The sequence below is a fragment of the Saccopteryx leptura genome, chromosome 2 (assembly GCF_036850995.1).
Source record: "Saccopteryx leptura isolate mSacLep1 chromosome 2, mSacLep1_pri_phased_curated, whole genome shotgun sequence".
Classification (NCBI taxonomy): domain Eukaryota; kingdom Metazoa; phylum Chordata; class Mammalia; order Chiroptera; family Emballonuridae; genus Saccopteryx; species Saccopteryx leptura.
Genome location: NC_089504.1, coordinates 286,746,295 through 286,766,752, shown reverse-complemented (window position 1 = coordinate 286,766,752; position 20,458 = coordinate 286,746,295). Strand labels below are relative to the sequence as shown.

The following is a 20,458-nucleotide window of genomic DNA, read 5'->3' as shown; positions in this document are numbered from 1 at the left end:
GCAATTAATGAACAACTAAGGAGCCACAACAAAGAATTGATGTTCCTTATCTCCCTCCCTTCCTGTCTGTCCCTATCTGTCCCTCTCTCTGTCACACAAAAAATAAATAAATAAAAATAAAGAAGATTTGGTTCATATTTACAATAAAGTATAACTTGGTCATAAAAAGAATGAAATCTTACCATTTGAGACAAATGGATGGACCTAGAGGGTATTATGCTAAGTGAAATAGGTCAGAAAGAGAAAGACAAATACCATATGATTTCACTTATAAATTGAATTTGAAAAAAAAAAATGAACAAGCAAAACAAATAAACTCATAGATATAGAAGGAAGGGTGGTTGATGGGTAGATAAAAAAGTTGAAGGAATTAAGTACAAATTGGCAGTTACAAAATAGTCATGGGGATATAAAGTACAACATAGGGAATCAGTCAATATTATTGTAATAACTAGGTATGGTACCAGTTGGGTATTAGATGTATCAGGGTGATTACTTTATAAGTTATATAGATGTCTAATCATTATGTTGTACACCTGAAATAAAACTTTAATTGAAAAAAATTTTAAATTAAACAAAAAGAATGGAAGCTAAACCATGATTGAGGATATACTGATCAAAAAATCTTAGCTTTATATCATATGGAATTAAGTTTGGTGTAACAGGCAACTGGGCTTTACCAATCTATGACAAATTTTAATTAATTTTTTTCTGAGTGTCACAGGCAATATAATTGTGCATGAAGAAAGAAGGTATGAGCTTGTGGTTAGGAACTCTATGCAGATGTCAAGCAGGTCTAATGCTCTTTATTTCTGTTGAGACAAGCTTTCTAAAAGTTTCTAGTTTCCTATTTATTTAATTCAAAGTTCAGAAACGTTTTAAGAAATATTTTCCATCTTATTTAGTATTTTTAGTTTTAGCTACCAAGAAGTTTGTTCTGCACATCTAATCTACTACAGTGCTGAAAATAAAGAGCTCTAATTTATTCCACTGCCTCCTGAATTCTAACAGACTCCTTTCCTTCTCTAAAGTCACCAAATTGCTCTACCTCTACTCCTGCAAACTCGTTTTTTAGGAAGCATTCTCCCACCTGACCAAGCGGTGGAGAAGTGGATAGAGCATTAGTCTGGGACGCTGTGGACTCAGGTTCAAAACCCCAAGGTCGCCAGCTTGAGTGTGGGCTCACCACTCACCACTGAGTTGGGGTTGCTGGCTTGAGTGTGGTATCGCAGATATGATCCCATGGTCGCTGGCTTGAGCCCAAAAGTTGCTGGCTTGAAGCCCAAGGTTGCTGGCTTGAGCCCAAGGTCGCTGGCTTGAGCAAGGGGTCACTGGCTTGGCTGGAGCCCCCTGGTCAAGGTACATATGAGAAAGCAATCAATGAACTATTTAAATGCCACAACTATGAGTTGATGCTTCTCATCCCTCTCCTTTCCTGTGTGTCTATCTGTCTCTCACAAAAACAGGAAGGCAGGAAGGAAGCATTTTCCCAATCATTTGACACTGTCTGTCCAAATCTCAACCTCTTTGTGATATCAGACATTAAGAGACTTCTATCAGCCCTGTCTGCATAGGTTGGTTGGTTAAAGCAGTGTTTGTCAAACACTAGTCTGCCAGAAACACTGTGCTGGTCCAGCTCCTGCAATTGCACCTTGGTGGCTCTCTGACTCAAGTTGGCTGACAGATATGGGGTGATAAGGATGATGGGCACTGGGCATCAGGTTGGCAAAGGCTCTGCCATGGCCAGGTGAGGGGTTGATGCGAGCAAACAAACGTGAAGGCCACACTGAGGCCTGACCAAGCCAGTGTTCCTATAACTCAGGCATGCTGCCACCATCTATGTGCCTGATTTTTCTATTTTAAAATTTATTTAAAAAGCTTAGTGCCCTGGCTGGTTGGCTCAGTGGTAGAGCATTGGCCAGGCATGTGAAAGTTCCAGGTTCAATTCCTGGCAAGGCTCACAGGAGAAGCAACCACATGCTTCTCCACCCTTCCTCTGTCTATCTATCTATCTATCTATCTATCTATCTATCTATCTATCTATCTATCTATCATCTATCTATCTAATCTTCCCCTAGCTCTCTTCCCCTCAAGCAAAGTTGGCCCCGGGTGCTGAGGATGGCTCCATGGCCTCGCCTCAGATGCTAAAATAGTTTGGTCACTGAGTAATAAAGCAGCAGCCCCATGGGCAAAGCATCCTCTGGTCGGAGGCTTGCTGGGTGGATCCCAGTCAAGGCTCATGAGGGAGCCTGCGTTTCTGCCTCCCTGCCTCTCACTTAAAAAAAATAATAAATTTAAAAATAATCTTAGAAAAAATATATTAGCCCTAGCCAGTTAGCATGTTGTCCCAAAACACCAAGGTTATAGGGCAGAACTCCAGTCAGGGCATATATGGGAAGCAACCGATGAATGCACAACTAAGTGGAACACACAAATGAATGCTTCCTCCTCTCTTTTTCTGGAAAATCAATTTAAAACATTCTTATGTCATTCACTTACATCTTTTCTTCCACTTCCTTTTCAAATGCTATTATTTCTTAAATCTCCATTTCTGTTTTCATCTCAATTTACACTTTGTCCTTGGGCAATCTCATTCACTGTCAGATTCAAGTTTATATATAATGCTAGATTGGTATCTCTACCATGTCTCTCAAAGTATCATATAAACCACTACTTGCAAGTGGGCTATCCAACATCTCCATCGAAATAGCACAAAGTCAGTTCAAACTTAATATATCCAACCTGAAGCCATTATCTACTGTCTTCATGCATTTGTTTAACCACACTCCACTCTCTAAACTGTAATGTTTTAGCAGTTTCCTAAAAATGCATATGTGATAGGTAGATTTATTATTCATAAATATTTGCTGCTCCTTCCTTCAATAGGATTATACTTTCCACACCACATTGACTTAAGATTTAACAATATGACTTGTTTTGGCATTGAAATGTAAGAAATAACATATGTTACTTGAGTAGAAATTTTAAGAGCCAGTTAGTGCTATGGCTACTATGATCCTCTTCTACAAACCAAGCAACATTCCAGACAGAGGCCACCCTATCAGACAGAATCCTAGGGGGAAGACAACATAAAAAAAACCCGTGAACAAAAACTAAGACTTTGTTGTTTTGTTTTGCCTTTATCAGAGGTAGGGAGAGAGACACAGAAACATCAATGTGGTCTGGTACGTGCCCTGACCAGGGAACTGAACCACCAACCTCCGCTCTCTGGGACAACGCTCCAATCAACTGAGCTATCTGACCAGGCTTAATTTTATTGATTGAATGATTCTTAGAAAGACAAAGAAAGGAAAGAGGGGGAGGAAGGGAAGCATTTATTTGTTGTTCCACTCAATTGTGCACTCACTGGTTGCTTCCTGTGTCTGCCCTGACCGGGAAGCAAACCTGTTACCTTGTCCTTTTGAACAACGCTCTTAACTGAATGAGCTAACTGGCTAGGGCCAAAATAAGCCTTTGTTTCATTCATTCATTCATTCATTCATTCAGTATTTTTCTGAATTGAGAAGCGAGGAGGCAAAGAGACAGACTTCCGCATATGCCTGACCAGGATCCATCCACCCAGCATGTCCACCAGGGGGCGATGCTCTGCCCATCTGGGGTGTTGCTCCGTTTCCTCAGGAACCATTTCAGCACCTGATGCAGAGGTCATGGAGCCATCCTCAGTGCCTGGGCCAACTTTGCTCCAAAGTTGGAGCCTTGGCTGTGGGAGGGGAAGAGAGAGAGAGAAAGGAGAGGGAGAAGAATGTAGAGGCAGATGGGTATTTCTCCTGTGTGCCCTGGACAGGAATCAAACCTAGGACTTCCGACACTCTATCACTAAGCCAAGTGGCCAGGGCCCAAAATCAGTTTTTGTTTTAGATTTTCTTTTTTATTTATTCATTTTACAGAGGGGAGAAAGAGGGAGAGAGAAAATGAGGAGGGCAGAAGCAGGAAGCATTAATTTCCATATGTGTCTTGACCAGGCAAGCCTGGGGTTTCAAACTGGGGACCTCAGCGTTCCAGGTTGATGCTTTATCTACTGCGCCACCACAGGTCAGGCACCCTTTGTTTTAAGCTACTGAAATGTTGGCAATTTTTTTTTTTAGCATTCAAATCTAGCCTATTCTGATTGATACAAAATATTAAACAATTTTTACATTCCCTATTCAAATTCCTTCAGTGGCTTCCAATTGCTTTACCTTCAAATGAATAAAAACATAGTTTATGTGAGTTTAAAAGACCCTTTGAAGTAGTATAAAAACAAAGCACTATGAGATAATCAATGCTGTTAGAATTCCATTATATTTCCTTATTACTTTTACAGCTTCATTTCTAACCACCATCACACAATACTTCTTGAACATTATAATATCAAATGATGCGTTGCTCTCCATAAATACCATTCTATTTTAGTTTTGTGCCTTTCTTTGGACATGCGGTTATCAGTGTGTAAAATACATTCTTACCCTTTATTTTGCCCCAACTATCTAATCAAATTATAGTAGTATATATGTCACATCTTCAGGAATATCTTCTTTAGTCAACCCAAGTGGTTAGTGCTCTTAGTTTCCCTGTGTCTCATAATATTTTGTGCTCTCGTCTGTTAGAGACTTTAACACAATTTTTATTAGTGAGTATGTCCAAATCTTTGAAGGCAGGAACCTTACCTTATTCATGCTTGTATCCCCAGTGATCAGTACTCATAGTAACCTCCCATAAATAGTTATTTGAATGAATAAAAGTCTTATATTAAGAGAAACTTCATGGATATAGATATTATTTCTTTGGTTTCCTAAAGTAAAATATTTTCTTCATTTAATATGTCTCTTACTGAAATCTCATTCTTTTCATGGGTGACAATCTTTTTTTTATAAAAGACTAAATGGTAAGTATTTTAGGCTTTTGAGGACACATTATGGTGTCTCACATATACTTTTTACTCTCCCTTTAATGCTTTTAAAAATAACTTTATTCATTTTAGAGTGGGGAGAGAGAAGGAGAGAGGGAGGGAGAGAGAGAGAGAAGAGGCGGGGAGGAGCAAAAAGCATCAACTCCCATTATGTGCCTTGACCAGGCAAGTCCAGGGTTTCAAACTGGCAACCTCAGCATTCCAGGTCAATGCATAATTTATCCATGTGCCACCACAGTCAGGCTCCCTTTAATGCTTTTAAACAACGCTTTAAAATGTATAAACAATCCTCAGCTTGAGGGCTACACAAAGAGAGACCTTGGACCACATTTGTCCATAGGGTGTGTTTGCTGAACACTGATCTAGACCGACACCATCAAAATTAGTTACTAACTATACTACCTGAGTTTAAAAGACCCTTTGAAGTAGTATAAAAACAAAGCACTATGAGATAATCAATGCTGTTAGAATTCCATTCTATTTTTTGGCACAAAAGTATTAATAAAAAGTTTCCAATATGTTAAAGATAATCATCAAATAAATTCAACTAATACCTATTGATATAATTTGGCAGTAAGAACTTGTGCTGATGAAGAAATTAAATTTTCTGACCGTAAGTCTCAAGTGATCTCCTAATCAAAATCACTTGGGTAGAAATCTACAAAATGAATAATCACAATTTAGGTTATAACCTTAAGACTCAAAGTCATTGTGGAGAAATGTGCCTAAAGAGATGTACAAATTCCACTTCCTTTTTTGCCTGTGGTTAAAATAGCCTACTATGTTTGTTTTCTTCTAAGATCCTCGAAAAAGGTCTTTTCAAGCAATATTATGAATTTTTTTAAAAAGTCATTTGTTAGTGGTAACATGTTGCCCATAAATTTGGTGGCGTGGGGCAAGTATTTTAGAACTGAATGAAAGAAAAACACATTAAAATAGCTTTTATGATACAGTTATATATATATGACTAATCACTTTCTTGTTTAAAACTTCCAATGGCTTCTAAGTGTTATTAATAAAGCTATACTGCCTGACCAGGTGGTGGCGCAGTGGATAGAGCGTCGGACTGGGATGCAGAGGACCCGGGTTCGAGACCCCGAGCTCGCCAGCTTGAGTGCAGGCTCATCTGGTTTGAGGAAAAGCCCACCAGCTTGAACCCAAGGTCGCTGCCTCTAGCAAGGGGTTACTTGGTCTGCTGAAGGCCTGCGGTCAAGGCACATATGAGAAAGCAACCAATAAACAACTAAGGTGTTGCAATGCGCAATGAAAAACTAATGATTGACGCTTCTCATCTCTCTCTGTTCCTGTCTGTCTGTCCCTGTTTATCCCTCTCTCTGACTCACTCTCTGTCTCTATAAAAAAATAAATAAATAAATAAAAATAAAGCTATACATAACTGATCCCTTCTTTCTTTACAGCCTCATATTCGGTCATTGTCTTTGCTCAACCATACTGGTTCTTTTGTTTAGTTTCTTGAACTCACTTTCTTCCCTTTACATATATTAATGCCTAGAATGAAGCTATTACATTCCTCATCTATCCTGATAACACTGATAGATGAAAAATGACTGCTTACTCTCTAATCCTCAGTAAAGTTACCATACCAGTATCTCCTCTCTCTGTCTTTTGAAAACACACATATTATCAATAAGAGAAAACAAAAAGCAAAACCTAAATCTAAGTATAAATTATAAAATATGTTGTTATACCTCATTAGGACATTATGTGTGTATATATATATATTTTTTTAATTTTATTATTGATTTTAGATAGAGGAGTGGGAGAGAGAGAGTAAGAGAGAGAGAAAGGTGATGGGAGAGGAGCAGGAAGCATCAACTCATAGTTGTTGCTTCTTATATGTGCCTTGACTCAACAAGCCCAGGGTTTTGAATCAGTAAATTCAGCATTCCAGGTCAATACTTGACTCATTGTGCCACCACAGGTCAGGCATATATTACTGATTTTAAAAGTTGAGGTTAGAGGCTCTGGCCCGTTGGTTCAGTGGTAGAGCATCGGCCTGGCGTGCAGGAGTCCTGGGTTTGATTCCCGGCCAGGGCACACAGGAGAAGCGCCCATCTGCTTCTCCACCCCTCTCCCTCTCCTTCCTCTCTGTCTCTCTCTTCCCCTCCCGCAGCCAAGGCTCTATTGGAGCAAGGATGGCCCGGGCGCTGAGGATGGCTCCGTGGCCTCTGCCTCAGGTGCTAGAATGGCTCTGGTTGCAAGAGAGCAACGCCCCAGATGGGCAGAGCATCACCCCCAGTGGGTGTGCCGGGTGGATCCCGGTTGGGCACATGCAGGAGTCTGACTGCCTCCCCGTTTCCAGCTTCAGAAAAATACAAAAAAAAAAAAAAAAAAAAAAAAGATAAAAGTTGAGGTTAGAAATAAATATTAATAGAGATTCTTTTTACAACCTAAAAAATGTTTTGCATATCTGAGATTTGTGAATGCTACTTTGGAAACTATGACTTTACTAACAACTTTATATAGTATAACTAAGTCTTTATTATAAACACAACATTTACTTCAACTCAACTTTAAAAATCTCTATTTTTGTGTCTGCCTACCATTGCACCTATCATTTTGAATTATTCCTTCTGGACTATAGTAGTCTCTACCCTTACAAGCCGTTTTGCTTTCCACCGTTTCAGTTACCTGCAGTCAACTATGGTCCAAAAATATTAAGTGGAAAATTCCTGAAATAAACAATGTATAAGTTTTAAATTTCTCAGTGTTATGAGTAGCATGATGAATCTCCTGCAGTCCTTCTCTGTCACACCCAGTATGTGAAATATCCCTTTGTCCAGTGTATCCATGCTGTATATGCTATCTACACCTCATTAGTCACTTAGTAGCATTCTCAGTTGCCAGATCAACTGTGCAGTACTGCAGTGCGTGTGTGCAATTAGCTGTTATTATATTACTTAATAGCCCCAAAGTGCAAGAGTAGTGATGCTGGTAATTGAGATATCCCAAAAAGAAACCATAAAGTACTCCCTTTAAATGAAAAGGTGAAAGTTTTTAACTTAAAGGGAAAGAAAAAAAATCATATACTGAGGTTATAAAGATCTATGGTGAAAATGTATATTCTATCCAAAAAATTGTAGAGAAAGAAAAAGAAATTCATATTAGTTTTGCTGTTACATCTCAAATTGCAAAAGCTACAGGACATGGTGTGTGATAAATACTTAGTTAAAATGGAAAAGCAATAAATTTGTGGGTAGAAGACATGAATATAAGTATATATATATATATATAATTCAGTACAATCTGTGATTTTAGGCATCCACTAGGGGTCTTGAAACAGATTCCCTGTGGATAAAGGAGGATTACTGCACCTTTAGCTGGACACAAACAGGGGTAAAAAAGGAAGACTATTATACTGCTCACAAAAATTAGGGATATTTCAAAATGAATATTGAGTGATATAAAATAGGAGCATTTGCCTGACCAGGCAGTGGTGCAGTGGATAGAGCACTGACTGAAATGCAGAGGGCCCAGGTTTAAAACCCCGAGGTTTCTGGCTTGAGCGTAGGCTCATCTGGCTTGAGCACAGGCTCACCAGCTTGAGCAAGGGGTCACTGGCTTGAGCATGGGATCATAGACATGACCTCATGGTCACTGGCTTGAGCCCAAAGGTCGCTGGCTTGAAGCCCAAGGTCTCTGGCTTTAGACCAAGGTCGCTGGCTTAAGCAAGGGGTTACTTGCTCTGCTATAGCTCCGGGGTCAAGGCACATATGAGAAAGCAATCACTGAACAACTAAGGAGCTGCAATGAAGAATTGATGTTTTTCATCCCTCTCCCTTTCTGTCTGTCTCTATCTGTCCTTCTCTTTGACTCTGTCTCTGTCAAAAAAACAAAAGAAACATTTGATTTTTTAAAATTAAACAAGATCAGCAAAGCAAAAAGTTGATTATGCAAATGAGTTGTAAAATCAACTTTTATTTCATTGGTGAAAATGCCCTATACAAAGGGCTGAAAGTACAGGAGTACCTGCACTTTCCCTGATCTCCTAATTTTTGTGAGCATTTTATACTGTCTCAATATACATTATTACTGATTCTCTCATCCAAGAGCCAATTTTTTTTAATTAAGTGAGAGGCAGAAAGGCAGAGAGAAGACTCTTGCATATGTCCCAACCAGGATCCACCCAGCAAGCCCTCTATCCAGTGGGGGGCAGGGGGGCTCTGTCCATCTGGGGCTGCTGCTCCGTTGCTCAGCAACCAAGCTATTTTAGCACATAAGGTGAGGCCATAGAGCCATCCTCAGCGCCCCGGACCAACTTGCTCATTCGAGCCATGGCTGTGGGAAAGGAAGACAGAGAGAAACAGAGAGAGACAGAGACAGAGACAGAGAGAGAGAGAGAGAAGGGGGAGGGGGAGGGGTGGAGAAGCAGATGTGTGGGGGTTTCCCTGTGTGCCTTGACTGGGAATCGAATCTGGGACTTCCACACGCCAGGGCAACATTCTACCACTGAGCCAACTGGCTGCGGCCCAATTTTGTTTTGTTTTTTATATAATATTATATAAGTCAGTATAAATAATATTTTTTATTGTAAGTATACAATATATTTTAAGTCTATTCACAAGTAACAGATGGAAAATTATCTTCAAAGTCTGGTAAAATGAATAGTACTTGCCTGTCGAAGAAGTACTTTCAGATAAAGACCTCTTCCGGGTAGGGCTACTGTTCTTGCTCTCTGATGGTCGCTGGGAAGAGTTATCTAAGGTTGGTTGGGAACCTGGGGAGACAGGAAAAGATAGAAATCATAGGAAAATACAAGTCTAAAAATAATGTTAAACCATTCTGTGTTAGCACTGTAACATTTTAGTTGCTGCCACTGCCATTCCCTGTAATAATATGATTTTTAAGCTGACAATAAGAGGACAATAAGCAGAGGACAAACCGCACTAGATGTTGCTGACAGAATTTCACAGGTTTCATATACATAATTTATCCTGTTAGGTTAACAGAGGGAAAACTAATTTTAGTGAAAGCATGATCAGAGTAAATAATTGAGATTTTAGGTATTACTACATGAAACATAATTGAGATATTAATAAAAATCACTAACAATATTCTAATCAAATATCCCTGATTCTTGATTCAAATTTACCATATAAACTAACAAACAAAATTACAATGCAACATGATGGTTTCATTTAATAGAATTAGAGATGATAATTAAAGAGTTAGATCTAAAATCTATATACCCTATCTAACCTACAGAAGTCATTTTCATATCTTATGATTTTCCTCTGCACCATATACTAGAAGTGATTAATTTATCCACAGAATAGCATAAACCGCCTTTAAAACTGAACATTTAAGGTTCTTTTGTTTTGTACGTAAAAACTCATAAAGGCAAAGAAACTCAATTTCCTTTCAATATGTCTCATAGTTTTACCAAAACCCCAAGACAATGCAGCATAATTAAACACATCTCTTATTCAAGAGAAAAGTATGTCAATCAGGAAAGATTATTTTCCCGAATAAAATATACTTGGTTCTCACTGGATTCCTTATAACCTAAAACACTAGCTGTTAAAAATATATAAATAATGTCCATTTCATATTTGCCAAAAAACAAGTAGCACTCTGAAATTTTTGAAAAACATTACAAATAAAAAGCCTTACATATAACTGGAGGCACAAAAGGGAAAAGAAATCAAATACCTGAAGATGAGATTTTATAGATCTGCCTCTAAATGAGAATTAACTCATTAATGAAGAAGTGAAGGATAAACTCCTTAATGAAGAAATGAAGGATAAATTGAAGAACTGAATATAGCTAAGTTTCTAGTGTCTCCCTTTCTCTAAGAAAAACAGTAAACCATGAGCTTTGTTTCAAGTAAATAATTATCTTCAATCACTGTAAATATTCTTTTAGCATTGTTCAGGTGAGATAAAAGACAAGTTAGATTTCTGGGAAATTGATGTTACTTCTGAAACACAGTGATGACTAATGCAAGACCTAATCTAGAAGCAAGACTTTATTATTGAATCTTAAAAATAGATACAAAGGGATTTTAAAATCCCCTAGACTGTGATTCTGATGAGATAGGATTTCCATTACACAGCTAAATATAATACAACACCTAAGAAATAAAAACCCAGGCATCAATGAAGACATAACATTTATTTTTCCAGTATTAATAATGGAAAATTTATGTACTGGACAGATAAATATTTCCTACTCAGACACACAGCCAGACAGAAGACAACAGTGGCCAAGAAGCTTGAGACATCATTGAACTGTGTTTATCATTATTCTCCTAATAAATGGGCACACAATTTTAGATTGAATGTCAAGAAAAGAAGGGGTTGGAGAGCACTTTCTATAAAGTCCTCTCTCTCAGCCATAAACTAACATTTACTGAAGATAGTTTATATGTTTGGCACTATGCTAGATATTGTAGAGGTGGGGGAAGAGATGTAAAAACAGCATAATAGCCTATGCCCTCAAGGAGCTTATTTAGGGTCTTATATGTCAGCATGTATTACATTTCAGGTGGCATTTGTGCCATCCATTCTTGAGCTCCGTCTTCAGTTTCTAGGCTATTTGGTAAGGTTTCCCATATTTCTTGGTCATCTTCAAGAAATTCTTGATGAAGGCTTCAGCTATACCTTTGATCATCAGGATATCCTAAGAATCACCCTGCCTAGCCTCACCCACCTCAGGGTAAAAGAGAGTACAGGCACTTTCTTCAAAGCTCCTTCTTTTGATGGCATCTGGAGCTGCAGAGGAGGCAGTGGGAGGTGGAATGGGGGTCAGATCCCCGGAGATCGTTATTGGCAGCATTGTACAGCAATTCCTGAGAAACTGAAACAATTGAGAGAGAGATGGCTTAGCTTCCTTAGCTTCTGAGCCATTTGTCATTTCCTGAAAGTAATGGTGGCCAGCAACCTATTTTAGGATTTAATAGATTAGATTAAAACTTCACTCAGGAAGGTTCTCATTTTTCATTTTTGAAAGTCTGTTTGATTTCCTTATTCACAGAAAGCAGAGATGTTCTTGAAAATATTCCATGTTTAAGGGGAATAAAGCTGTATCCCTGAGACAAAGATCTCTAGGGCTTCATAATCATCAGGCTAGACCCTTATTTCATTTACAAACAATGCTCAAGCAGTAAGAGAATGAGGTTACCCGAAAAAAGTATTACTTAATGATGTAAAGCAACCAAGTTTAGGACTGGAAAATGATGATACTTATGAGCAAGAGGTAGCAACCTACAAAAGATGTTCAAAAGCATGTTAAAACTGAGCTAATCATATGAAATCTACAAACATCATCTCTAATACTGCCAGAAGTATACTGTTTTATAAGTGCCATTATGCAGTTGGGTGGGTGGGGAACAAGATAATACCCAAAGAGAACAAGCATATCCATTTCAAAAGAGGCCAATATATCTGTGTTTCAAAACTAAACCAATGTAATGCAGAGTGGAATAGTGTTAACATGGACTACGGAGTAAGGCATGGTGAGTTTGATTCCTGACTCTGCTACCAATTAAACTATAAAATGTAGGGAAGTAAATATATGTATACTTTAATGTTGGAATAATAAAGCACTCTCGCTCATATCTGCCTAATTAGGAACTAGAACTAATCTAAAACATCAAGCGTTTCTCTTAAACATAAAGAAGTACTAGTAAAATGAGTGCAAGTGGCCTGACCTGTGGTGGCACAGTGGATAGAGTTGACCTGGAACACTGAAGTCCCCAGTTCGAAACCCTGGGCTTGCCTGGTCAGGGCACATATAGGAGTTGATGCTTCCTGCTCCCCCCTCTCTCTCTCTCCCCTCTCTAAAATGAATAAAGTCTTCAAGATTAAAAAAAAAAAAAAAAGTACTGGTAAGATAGGTATCTCCAATGCTGGTAGGTAACTGCAAAGTTGGAAAAGCTCCTATGCAGTGAATCTTTTAAACTTTTAAAGAAAAATTTAATGATTTCAGAGAGAGAGAGAAATATAGATTTGTTGTTCCATTTATTTATGCATTCACTGGTTGTTTCTTGTATGTGCCCTGACTGTGGGACTGAACCTGCAACCTTGGAGTGCCGGGAGGATGTTCTCAACAACTGCTATACCTGGCTAGGGCCCTGAAGTAAATCTGCTAATTCATTAATTCTTCACTTTCTCCAAGGTTGGGATTATGTTCAATATTACATCAATGTAAAGCCAGTATCTACGGTCACCATCACAGCCGCCTGGCCCATGCAGGTTCGCATTAGATTCGGACAGACGGTAATGAAACAATGGAGCCGCGAACTGGTGGGCCATTAGCTTTAATCCTAGCTTGCACCCGGCAGGCAAGTAAAAACACACAGTGGGCTCCAAAAAGCTACTGACTTATCCGAGTTTCCTAGAATCAAAGGTTTCTAGCTCACTAGCCTCATTTTCCTTTGTTCCCCATCTCCTCCTCTCTCCCCAAACTCTGCACTAACTGGCTTCTCTTTCAGCATTCCGCCACCTTGACTGCCTCTCCTCTCCTCCACGTGGCATTATTCTGCTCTCTCCTCTAATACTAATCTCAGGAACCAAGAGAGCAAGCTCTTGGTCTGCCCCACTTTATAGTGCAGAAATCAAAACCTTTAATCCAATATAGAAAATAGGAAAGTCTCTAATACAAAGTCACTTATCTGAGGCATGATGGGATTGCACCACCCCACATCAAAAAGGGTGGGAAAGGCTTAGTCCTAAAACCAAGACCCAGGCTACAAGGATCCTGCCTGCCCACAGCCCACCCCCAACACATTAATATCACCTGGGCAACAGGCTTCCATGTGGGCAGCGCCATCTTTAACAAAGTGAGCATAATATATTTTATCTGCTCAACAATCAATAAAACCAGATGTGTCCAAATAATGAGTTAGAACTTGGAGGTATCCCTGGTACAGAGGAGAAAGTAGTAGGTTGTTTTTTTTTTTTCTATTTTGCTCTTTGGTTCTTCTAAATCATGGTTCATTCCTCAGAGGAGTTACTGCTTTCTTGTTGTCTCCATAATGTGAAAACAATTTGTTCATGTCTCATCTGTAGTCATTTTAGATCTGCCTGAAGGGATATGTGAAGACTCTCCACTACTCAAAGGACAAGAAGTTTCTATACTATATTCCAGTTCAAGAAAATCAAATACTTCCATAAATAATAAACATGAAGGACATATAATTTTAGATACCAGAGAGTTTCCATCATTTCTCACTTAATATAGTATAAAATCAAATAACTAAGCACTTTAGAAGTAAACAGAATATAAATGGGAATTCCTTATTTCTATTGGGTAGAAATACTACTGAATGTCTCATCACACAGACAGCAGCTTCAAAAATAAGTTTAGGCCCTGGCCGGTTGGCTCAGCGGTAGAGCGTTGGCCTGACGTGCAGGGGACCCGGGTTCAATTCCCGGCCAGGGCACATAGGAGAGGCGCCCATTTACTTCTCCACCCCCCCCCCTTCCTCTCTGTCTCTCTCTTCCCCTCCCGCAGCCAAGGCTCCATTCGAGCAAAGATGGCCCGGGCGCTGGGGATGGCTCCTTGGCCTCTGCCCCAGGTGCTAGAGTGGCTCTGGTCGCGGCAGAGCGACGCCCCGGAGGGGCAGAGCATCACCCCCTGGTGGGCAGAGCGTGGCCCCTGGTGGGCGTGCCAGGTGGATCCCGGTCAGGCGCATGCGGGAGTCTGTCTGACTGTCTCTCCCCGTTTCCAGCTTCAGAAAAATACAAAAAAAAAAAGTTTAGAAATTCCACATGCATAAATGAAGGAAGCAGAAATTATAGATTAAGCACAAAGTCCTAAATAAAACTGGACTTCAACATAAATGTAAGTGATTACAACAAGAAAAAAATTTTTTTTTTCAGTTAGAAAAATAGAGGCTTTCATGTAAAAGAAGAAGGCTGACTACTAGTAAGAAAAACTGAAAATAGAGAATCAGAAAATCGGGATAATAAAAAGGGAATTAAGATTTAAAAGCAAACTTGGAAATGTGAGGGAGCCCTGGAAGTTGTTTTGATAGTAGGATCTCTGGATTATATTTGGTTATTATTCAATGAGTTTTTAAAGATTAAGACAGGCTCTATGTCCAATTAGACAAAAAGGGAAAAGATGGTATGAAATCATGATTAAGAATGCCAGAAAGTTGAGAAAATAAAAAAGGACATAACTGGATTTTAAAGGGATAAGAATCTGGACATCTTCACATTATACACAACAATGAATGAAAGCCAAGATGATGTTCTGAAATTAATCTGTCACAAGCAATCTTGATTGACACACAGGAGGAAATCCAACAAATCTAAGATAAAAAAGGAATACTGCATTTACATGGCGCCTGGGTATTAGGATAGTCAAATGGACAAAGGTATCAGCATAAAAATAGAAAACTCCCACTGATAACAGTGTCTAAGCAGGTGAGAAAAGACAGCACAAAGAAAATAGTGTAATAAAGAGGCAAATTACTTCATTGAAGCCCTGAGTAACTTAGATAACAAAACAAGAAATTTCCAAATGAAGTTAGCAAAAAACCCCTACAGTGATTGAAACCAACAGCTGTTAGATAAACATGTATTTCTTTAGTCTAAATACACAATTAAAACTTTCAGAACTTAACATAGCATGAATTTTGGTCACAAGAAGTTTGGGTGTTCAACACGAAAGACCCAAGTCACTATAGAATGGTTTCAAAGAGTAGGCTGTTTGATGTTTCTAATGCCAGATATAATTTGGGGCAAACCAAGATAAAACAGAGTATGCTAGATTTGGAAGGATACTATGCAATGGTAAGTTCAAAGATGAGAAAAATTTATTATACAATAACATTTAAAACAAATATCTAACACTTTTAAATCACTGCTTCCCACCAACACTAAAACAGCTGCAAAATTTTAACTTTTAAAAAAGAAATTCCTCTTCTATCTTTTGTAAGTCAAGGCTATTATTGACAATGGTTGTTAAACAATAAATGAATCAAAACTGGTTATAAGAAAAATGGACACCACAGTAAAAGAATATAAACATAAAATACCAACCTATTTGGAAAAATCTGATCAAATTTTTTTTGTTTCAAGTTCTGAATCCTTTGCTAAGTTTCACAGTTCATAGTAGCCCTTAAAGCTTCTTCTGAACAAGGTGACTGTTAAGAGCTGGTTCCACAATAAAAACAGCTGTTTCCAATTGTGGGAAGTACATTTACGGGAAGAACTATATTTTATCTGACTCACCAATTAAACGTACTATGAGAATAATTCAGAGCCTATGTTTGTGATTTTTAAACTAAAAAGTGTTTTCCTCCTTTTAATTAGGCTTTATTTGTAATACCAATATCAGATCGTTCACTGAAATGAAATTCCCAAAACTGCACTAACCACCAAAATCGATTTTCTAATTTCATCTCCATATGTTCATACTTCACTTATAGGTGTAGCTTACACACTATGCTAGAAAAAATGTGAATAATCAGAAAATTCTGAAATGCTTACATTCTTCAGTTTAAAAAAACAAAACATAACAAACCTCAGTATACTAGCTTCTACCACTGTGCTTTTACAGTGTATATCCTTTTCCTAAACAAAAGAAAATTTACCTCTAATTTATTCCTGGAGGACAAAACGGTTATCAACACCTACAATAATTTGCCACTATCTGCTTTTTCCGTAATTTGTAAATGTAAAAATATTACATGATACTGCTAGCCTCATTTTTTAAATCAGGTTGCCAGTTTTGGCCTATGTAGCCAGGTATGAGTTGAAAAGCTAAAAAACAGGAATGATGTATGTACTTGACACTATAGTTCAGAAACTCTTTCTCACTAGACCTGTTTTAGGCTACCTAACACAGATACTTAATAGAATTAGCTTTCAGGATTGGGTGAAACCAGAAACCTGGTGTCACTTAAACTTGTATAATTTCACTTCATTTGAATCAAGCTAATTTTAGACTCTTAGTATATAAGACTATTTAACTTAAAAACAAACAAACAAAAGACACTAACCATGATATGCACATGATTTATACAACAATTTGACGTTATTCTTTTTATTTTCCTTTTTACTGAATTTACTAGGTTGACATTGGTTAACAAAATTACACAGGTTTCAGGTGCAAACCTGAACACATCATCTGTACACTGTATTGTGCTCAACCTGTTATTCTTTTTAAAAGTTTATGAGATTTAATTTGCTTAGTCCCAAACTGCTTGAGTGATTAAGTCAATTTGAGTCACCATCTATAAAAGGACAGGTTAAATGCCTTACTTCAGACAACATATGAAGAACTATTATTCCTGCCTGTGTGCCTGATCTGATTTCATTTACTTTTCCTCAAATCTGCATCAAGCCTGACTAAGCGGTGGTGCAGTGGATAGAGCATCAGACTGGGATGCGGAGGACACAGGTTTGAAATCCCGAGGTCGCCAGCTTGAGCGCAGGCTCATCTGGTTTGAGCAAGGGGTCAGTCTGCTGTAACCCCTCCTCCCCCATTAACGCACATGAGAAAGCAATCAATGAACTAAGGAGCTGCAACGAGGAATTGATGCTTCTCATCTCTCTCCCTTCCTGTCTGTCTGTCCCTATTTGTCCCTCTTTATCTCCCTGTCTCTGTCACAAAACCAAAATCTCTGATCAACATAACTTATCGAGTATGTTTTATTCCAACTAACATGAAGTGACTCCTTCAATAACTCCAGTACCTACCTGGTACATGTAGTTATTACAATATTATTGACTGTATTCTCAATGCTGCCATTTTTTATCCCTGTAACTATTCTTAACAACCTTTTGTACTTCTTAGCCCCTTCACATTTTTACTCATTCCTCCCAACCGTTCTCCCATCTGGCAACTGTCAATATGTTCTTTTTATCTGTGCGTCTGTTTCTGTCCTGCTTGCTGAATTTGTTTTTAGATGAAATTATTGATGAATGTGTATATATTGTCATTTTATTGTTCTTATTTTTGTATATATTTATTTTCTTCTTCTTAAAAACAACTCTTTAACATTTCCTATTATACTGGATTGGTATACTGGCTTAGCTTTCCTTGTCTGGGAAGTTCTTTATCTGTCCTTCAATTCTAAATGATAGCTTTGCTGGGTAGAGTCATTCTTGGTTGTAGGTCCTTAGTTTTCTTCACTTTGAATATTCTTGCCACTCACTTTTGGCCTACAAAGCTTCTGTTGAAAAATCAGCTGACAGTCTTATGGGAGTTCCCATGTAGGTAATTGCTTTTTCTTGCTGCTTTTAAGATTCTGTCTTTAACATTTTGCATTTTAATTATGTGTCTTGGTGTGGGCCTCTGGATTCATATTGTCTGGCAATCTCTGAACTTCCTGGACTTGTATGTCTATTTCCTTCAACAAGATGGGGAAGTTTTCTGTCATTCAAGTAAGTTTTCAATTCCTTGTTCTGCAGCACCTACATGATGTAAATGTTAAGGCATCCTCATTTAAAAAATTATTTTGCTGTTCTGATTGTCTTTTTGCTTCCTTATATTCCAAATTGCTGATTTGATGCTTGGCTTCATCTACTCTGTTGATTCCCTGTAAATTATTCATTTCAATTTAGTGTATCCTTTATTTCTGATTAGCTCTTTTTTTTTATGGTTTCCATGCCTTTTATGCTGAAGTTATAACTAAAATTCATTGAGCATTTGTAAAACCAGAGTTTTGAACTTAACATCTAGTAGATTGCCTGTCTCCATTTTGTTGTTTTCTGAAGTTCTGTTCTGTACTTTCATTTGGGATGCTTTGTTGCATTTTGGGAGCCTCCATGTTTGTTTCTACATACTAGGTAGATCTGCTGCATCTCCCAGGCTTTGTAAAAGTGGCCTAATATAGTGGGTGTCTGGTAGGTCCAGGGGCATAGCCTCCATAACCACCCAAGCTGGGCACTCAAAGTGCACCCACTGTGTGGGTTGTGTACACCCTCCTCTTGTAGTTTAGCCTTGATTGCTATTGACATGTCAACGGGAGGGATTTACACCCAGGCCAATAAGCTGCAAGCACTGGGTGTGTCCACTTAGTACTAAGGAGGATCATAAGTGCAGGGACTCACCGCCCGCCCCCCCCCCCCCAGAACAGAACATACTTCAGCAGGACTCTGGTGCCCACAGTTTGACCCTTGAGTGTGTTGCTTGTGAAGGTGGCTAGGTGGTGTAGTTTCTACATGGTCTGAAGCAGACCACGCAGTGTGCTGGCTCTGGGATCTGCCAGAATGTGCAGCCAATGTATGCTACTTCTTGTGTTCTGCCCAGGGCGGCTCAGCATGAGCTACAAAATGATTTGCAGATGGGTGCTACTTATGCAGGACTTGAAGGTGAACGGGAAATGCCAACCTGTGAACCAAGGCCAGCTGCTGCTAGTCTTATGGGAGCTACTTAGTAAGAGGTATGGGGCTTGCTGAGGCCAGATGCTACTTGTTTCAGAGATCTTAGGAAAATCTGAAGCATAAGCAAAGACAGGCCATTCCTATAGAGAAACCTGAAAACAGCTTGGATGGGCCCAAAAAATAGGTGGGGCAAAGCTTCAAGGAATCACCAGGGTGGGGCAAACAGTATGACCCAGATTGATAGAGTCTCAGATATGGCACGTACTGGCCAGCTTGGGAGGCGGACTCATCAAAGGAACAATGGCCTCTTACAAAACTTCATTCAGGAAGAAAGCTGCCTGCTCCCCCTTTCCTCCCTGCTCTCCTAAGGGACAATTATCTCCTGATGCTCCTCCCCATGTGTCTCTGATGCCTTTCAAGCTTCTGCCTGAGCGCTGGAGTTTAGAGGGAGTGCCTGTGACTATTCTGTAACTACCAATTTGTACTTCCTCATCCTTCACCTTTTTTACTCCAATCCCTAACTGACCAATCAAATGACAACCATCATTTTATTCTATCTCCGAGTTTGTTCTTGTTCTGATTGTTCATTTTTCAGATTCCACATAACTGAAATCACATGGTATTTGTCTCTCTCTGACTTATTTCACTAACCATAATCCCCTTGAGTAGTACAAATGTTCATGAACGTTCTCATGCCTCCTGACCATCCAGAGTATGATCGTATATGTGTAAGACAACATTAAAAAAAGGCAAATGTTCTTCTTGTTTCCATAAATTGGTTATCAAATAAACATAATTTTAAGTAAATAAAACTGGAACTGAAACTAATTTCATTTTATGGAAAAAAAACCCCACCTCACTCCAGGGGGTCAGTGAGCATGAAAAAAACTCAATATTCAAAGGGTTAAGTCCATCCATGTTTGTTGCAAATAGTTAAGATTTCATTCATTCTTTTTTATGGCCAATATTCCATTGTATATACATATATATCACATCAGCTTTATCCAACCATCTATTGATGGATGCTTAGGTTGTTTACATATTGTATATACAGATGGTGGTTACTATATATGCAAATGTCTTCATTCTCTTATTACAGCCTTGTTTTAAAGTCTATTTTGTCTACTGTAAGTATTGCTACCTCACATTTTTTTTCATTTGCATGAAGTGTCTTTTTCTATCCCCTTACTTTCTGTCTGGGTGTCTTTCAATCTGAAGTGTGTCTCTTGTAGATAGCATATGTAT

The 20,458-nt window shown here is 38.6% G+C and overlaps 1 protein-coding gene across 3 annotated transcripts in view; it reads right to left on the bottom strand.

Annotated features, from left to right (window-relative positions):
* ASH1L (ASH1 like histone lysine methyltransferase) overlaps positions 1-20,458 on the bottom strand; it is a 324,062-nt gene that overhangs the window by 186,278 nt on the left and 117,326 nt on the right. For all 3 annotated transcript variants that reach the window (XM_066362231.1, XM_066362230.1, XM_066362232.1), the window contains exon 4: positions 9,546-9,647. In XM_066362231.1, the coding sequence (XP_066218328.1) occupies positions 9,546-9,647 (102 nt within the window). The remainder of the gene's footprint in view (positions 1-9,545; positions 9,648-20,458) is intronic.